The sequence below is a fragment of the Chenopodium album genome, chromosome 1 (genome assembly GCF_948465745.1).
Source record: "Chenopodium album chromosome 1, dcCheAlbu1.1, whole genome shotgun sequence".
Taxonomy (NCBI): Eukaryota; Viridiplantae; Streptophyta; class Magnoliopsida; order Caryophyllales; family Amaranthaceae; genus Chenopodium; species Chenopodium album.
In genome coordinates this window covers 73,827,721-73,833,759 of record NC_137834.1, presented here as the reverse complement: position 1 = coordinate 73,833,759, position 6,039 = coordinate 73,827,721, and the positions used below count along the sequence as shown (strand labels likewise).

Below are 6,039 nucleotides of genomic sequence, written 5' to 3'. Positions count from 1 at the left end.
GAGGATGATATTAAAAGGAATTGTATTGAATAATCCTAGTATATTAATTTGGAAAAATTAACAACAATAAGTTGAACTTTGGGTGGTTTTCCAATATTATGTTTAACTTTAATTAATTCAAAAATAAGCCAAACTTTATGGTTACTCTTTCAATATTAAGTCATGACTTGTTATATGGGTTAACAACGGGTAATATTCCATGTGTCAAATGTTATTGGTGAGATTTGTTTCAATTAGTTTTTTTTAAAAAAGTGTAATTAAATTATATCCAAATTAAAAGCTAACTAACACACAATTAACTAATTAAAAAAACTGAATAATGAAAAAAAAAAAAAAAAAAAACTACTCAACTTATTAACTGTTGGACCACCTTACAACCTCAACCAGCCATCATCAAGCTCCAACCTGTATCCCTGCCGAGAAAAGTACCATCCAGCCCCACCCCTGCTTGCGAAACCCTTTCAACCCCCAGTCGGCGACTCCACCCAACCCATTCCTGAACCAAAATATATATACTATCTCGACCCGCGAACCCCCACCCAATGAACCCATGTTCACGAACCCCCACGCACTCCTAACCTATGCCCTCGTTGGCGAAACCCCCACCAACCCCACCTTAGTCGATCGGACTCGTAAAACCTCCACCCTAGTCGGCACCAACCGCAAACCTAGGACCACCTAACCCGAAACCTCAATTTCTGAAAAATTTATTTGTTAATTTTGGTATTTAAGTTTTATATTAAGGTTATGTTGTTAATTAAGTTAATTTCTATATAATTGAGAGTGGATTTTGTTATAAGTTAATTGATGACCTTTTTGACCGGTCATAGGTAAAAATACCCATTTATGAAAAATAGATATCAAAGTTAGACTTATTTTTGAATTAATCAAAGTTGAACTTAAAATTGGAAGACTACTTAAAGTTCGATTTCTTGTTAATTTTTCTTATAAATTTTGGTATAAATGGCATTATGTTTTTTATGCTACCAGCACACCCCATCGTAATTTATCATAACACTGTATAACCGTCTTCTCATGCACTGTAAACCCATTGCCTAAATAGTATTATCTCAAGGGTTTTCCCTCTAGGTTTTTACCTTGGGAGGGTATTTTTTTCCTAGCTTTTTGCTAGGATTCTTTCAGCTTTTTAGGGTTTCCTTCAATCTTCTCCCTTCTCCCTATTTCCTCCTTCACCCTTCTCTGCTTGATCTCCATTGTGATTATTGGTAGGGGCTACCACTAGTTCCTTGATAAGTGGTAAGCCCCAAAATTTCTTTTTAATCACTTATAATAATAGATCCCATCCTTATGATGGTCTTGATTGGTGTAGATGATTTCCCTTTTGTTATCGGAAGTTCTAATTTTTTTTTGTGGTGGTTCGTGCGGTGTTGAAAAAGGTGTTAGATCAACGACTACAATTAATTGAATCAAGTTTTGTTCAATTTAAGAACTATAAAAAATCGCAAGACCCCCTCGTAGAAGAAGGCTGCAGAGGACAGCGATTCAAGAGACGAGGGTATTCATCAATGTCAATTCTCACTCACGATTGTAGTCTATAGAATTAGAATTCTTATTTGATTCAATTTTCATTGTATTTATCATTTCCGATCTCTTTTGTAGATGTCGTATGACTTCTTATGAATAAATTGATCTTCCCTTCAAAAAAAAAAAAAAGGTAAACCCATTTCCTTATTGTTACAAATGGCACATTCAAATAAGGTATTAGCAAAAAAAAAAAAAAAAAAAAAAAAAAAAAAAAAAAAAAAAGTATCAACCAAGGTCATTTAAAGACGTTTGTTTGTAGAGGCAACAATATATATTGGACAAGATCCCTCAAGGTAGAGTGTTTACAACTAGGTTCTCACTTTTAAGGACTCAACAATAATTTTGCAATGAAAAAACCGCTAATTCTCTCTCTAGAATTTTTCTCCGCCTTCTCTCTAGAATTTTAGGTTCCTCAACTTATATAGTTAACTTGTACGAATAACTAGGGGTTACCTTCACACCTAGGGGTGTGGAGACCATGGGAGTTTGTTCAGGTCAAGCTAAATAAGTTGTTCCTTTTTCTTTTTTATCTCTTCCATCTAATGGAAGAGAATAATCTTTTAGCTCAGGTTTCTAATCGTCTATTAGTTGACTCTGATATTCAACTAGTTGATCATATGGATGTTAGTAATGATAATTCTGTTGTTGTTGAGAAAGTGAACTCTCCAAGATCAGTTTTAGCCCCTATTTCTTTTAGAGAAGTTGTTGCTAGTTCAACACAATGGTTCAATGAGGCAAGGAATATTGCAGCTAGGGGTGTACACAATCTAACCCAGACCTGAAACCGACCGAACCAGACCTGTTTGGACTGGCAGATTCAGGTTCGGTCCCGGTCCTTGAAATTCAGCAAATCCGGTTCCGGTCCAGGTCCGGTCTAAACCTAGGGGTTTTAGGTCCGGACTTAAAAACCGTGAAAGATGTATTTTTTCTATAAAACTTAAAAATTAGCCTTAACTTGCAACCCTAAATCTCACTCTTAAACTTCGCCTCCCACTATCTGATTGTCTCCTTCTTACCTTCTCTCCCTCAAGTCCTCATTAATTCAAGTCACCGGAGGCGGTGACCACCACGAAGTTACCTCACGACCACCAAATTGCACACCTCCAGCACCGACCACCAGAACGCGAGGCTCCAGCGACCGCGACCACTAGTTAGCGCGGCTCCAGTGATCGCAGGCACCAGATTGCGCTGCTCCAGAGATCGCAGCCACCAGAACACGTGACTCCAGCGACCGAGGCCACCAAAATGCGTTATTCCGGCGACCCAGCAGCCACTCTGGGCTTAGTTCTTGACCTTCTTGTGGGCGTCGTAGACTTGTGGTGTACTGATGTTTTCCTGTTTGGCTTCTGGATGTTCATTTATATATATATACATATATATATATATATATATATATATATATATATATATATATATATATATATATATATATATATATATATATATATATATATATATATATTATTTTTATGTTAAATCTGATTTTTTAAGCAATGTTAAATCAGAAATTAATACTCATATGTCATATAAATGTAAAGTACAGTAGTTGAATTTTGTTAACATTATTTTTTTTTTTTAAATTTTCAATCTGATTTTTTTAGAGTAAAAAAAAATTCAGGTCCCATTAGGTCCAAAACCGGACCAGACCTGTTTTTTCAGGTCTAAACCGGAACCGGACCTATTGAATCAGGTTTGGTCCCCGGTCCTTAAAAATCAGAGATTCAGGTCCCGGTCTGGTTTTGGACCTGTGTACAGCCCTAATTGCAGCCACATCGTTGGATTGGGAAGAAAAGGGGGAGGATTTGCCAAATTCCACCCTAGTAGTTGGTTTCACATCTGAAACTCTCCATCGATTGAGAGAGCCATGGAGGATTACTCTCATGGGCAAGATCTTGGGTATTAATAGCAGACTTAGTTTTATGGCTTCACGTGCTAAAATTATGTGGAAAGTGAGAGGATCTTTGGAAACAATTGATGTAGGTAACAATGTTTATTTGTTTCGGTTTTCAACTCTGGATGATTATGAGAGGACTCTGTATGGGGGGCCATGGTTTATATTAGATCACTATCTAGTATTAACCAAATGGAAACCTAATTTCTTATCATCGTCGACGAATTTTGACATTATGTCTGTTTGGATTCGTTTTCCAGGATTGCTAGTTGAATATTATGATAAGGAATAGTTATTCCAAATTGCTAAACGCATAGGGGTGGTGCATGGCAGCAAATTCAGTATGAGAATATTCATTCTCTTTGCTTTACGTGTGGGAAAATTGGACATCTCTCAAAAGAATGTTCACAGGTGGTACATTCTGGATTGTCCACATCTCTGCATGGATCAGGTGGGCCACCACAAAATTTGGCACCGTCTCTGATACCCAAATCTAGTCCAATTTCTATTCCTTTATCTCTTCTAGATATTGCTAGTACTAGTACTTCCAAGGCTGATGTAGGGGCCCACTCTGCAAAGCCAGATGGAATGTTGGATAACTATGGCCCATGGACTTTAGTCACTTGATCCAAAAAGAAAAAAAGGGAGAAATCAACCTAATTTGAAAAGTAGTGCTAATCATCAGAATGGGAAATCCAAAGGTTTAGCTTCCAAGTCTCAAAATACAAAACAAATAAACTCGAGCAATAAATTAGCTCAGCGCTCGAAAAATTTATGGCATGTTTTAGACAGAGAAGTTTTGAAAGATGAAGGGACCCATGATAGCACTGTTCATCCTTTAATGCCACCTAACTCTCTCTTGGGCAATAAAGATAGTATAATTCCTCCTATCACTGTTTCAAGTGAAGTTTGTACTATTGAATACTTAGTGCAAGGTACTACTTCTACACAGCTGGAGCTTGTGTCAGACCACAATCTACAACAAGATCTCCCTGTTCAAGTTTTACCTAAACTGCACTCTTCTTCTTCACAAGTTATTACCATAAAAGAAAACTCTCTCCCTGCTATAAATTCTAGGTCCTCTGTTTTTATTGTTGTACCTACTGAAAATAGTGCTGTTTAATCTCCTTCCTCATCTGTCCCTGCTCTTACTACTGAAAATGGAAAACAAAAAGGTGATAGTACCATCCTCTCTACACCTAACTCAGCCCCCACCATCATCATCAGGACCATCACTCCCAATATGGAAGCATGTTCCCTCCAAGTCCCATCCCATTCCCTCTCTTCCAGTATCTCTAACCCCACCGCCCATCACTTCACAAATGATTCCCAGCTTCTTGAACCTGAATTACCCGCCTCCTCAAACCTCTCATATTCCTTCAGTGATCTATCATATTCAGAAGTCAGCATTTGCGAGGGAATGGACATTCAGAATTCAACCCCCTCCGACAACCCTAGCTCTTTTCCCTCTGAGCCCTCGTCCAATTTGCACCGCAACAAGGATTCCTTCCTCGGACTCCCTTCAAAGAACACCATCCATGGCAGCCTTAGATGCTTTGAAGAGAAGTGAGGAAGTGCTCCCCCCTTATGCGAGGATGAGCCTCTCTTTCCAATGTCCATCTCACGAGAAACTCCTTCAGTTCAGACGCATGCACGAAAAACTTCCAGTCACCCCCTTGCTATGTGCAACAGAAGGTCAAGACATGGCGCTCACGGGATACCCTATGGCGATTTATCAAACAGAAGGGGAAATTCTAGGGATATAAGTTCAGTTTCTCTGTCTAGAGGAACATTATCGTCTTCTTCCAGCGTTAAGGAGTTACATATCCCCGATCAGAGTAGAGGACGTGAGCGGCTTGGGCCATTGGCAGCATTGGAGGGATTGGGAGGAATTCTTTCTCCCGATCAATCGATGTCCAGGTGATATTCCATGTTTAAATCCTCAGAAAACCCTTCCAAATTTAAAAATGAAGTTGATTGTATGGAATGTTAGGGGAGTGAACAATGACGATTTCTTATCTCATGCATGGGACTTAGTAAAAATTCATAGGTCTGATATTTTGATTTTACTAGAAACTAAATGTGATTCTGGTAAAGCCTCTGATTTAATGAATCAACTAGGGTTTAATGACAAAAGGGTAATCCCTGCTAGAGGAATGAAAGGAGGGATTTGCTTGTTTTTTCAATCTACTATAGATCTGATCATGTATGACAATGATGATAAAAAATTCCATTCACTTTTCAAATTTCATAATCATACCCCTGAGATTCTGATCACTGGTATGCATGCTCCTAGTGTAGCTAGGGAGAGGCATGTGTTTTGGAATGACATGCAAAGCAATTTACCTCCTTCTACCACCTTATGGCTAGTGGTTGGTGATATGAATGAGGTAACATCTCAGGGTGAGAAACAAGGAGGAAGACCTTTTAGGTCAAGTCAATGCAAAGATTTCACTAATTTTACTAATGAAGCTGGGTTGATTGATTTGCATGCTGTGGGAAATCCTTATACTTGGGAAAATGCAAGGTTTGGTAGGGCCCTTATCAAGGAAAGGCTTGATAGAGCCATTGTTAATGCTTCTTTTGTGGAGGTTTTCCCTTAG

The 6,039-nt window shown here is 38.5% G+C and overlaps 1 protein-coding gene across 1 annotated transcript; it reads left to right on the top strand.

Moving 5' to 3' along the window:
* Positions 1-5,403: 5,403 nt before the first annotated feature.
* On the top strand, positions 5,404-6,039 carry LOC145635498 (uncharacterized). Its single transcript, XM_081686790.1, has one exon. The coding sequence runs from the start codon at positions 5,404-5,406 to the stop codon at positions 6,037-6,039; it is 636 nt and encodes a 211-aa protein (XP_081542916.1).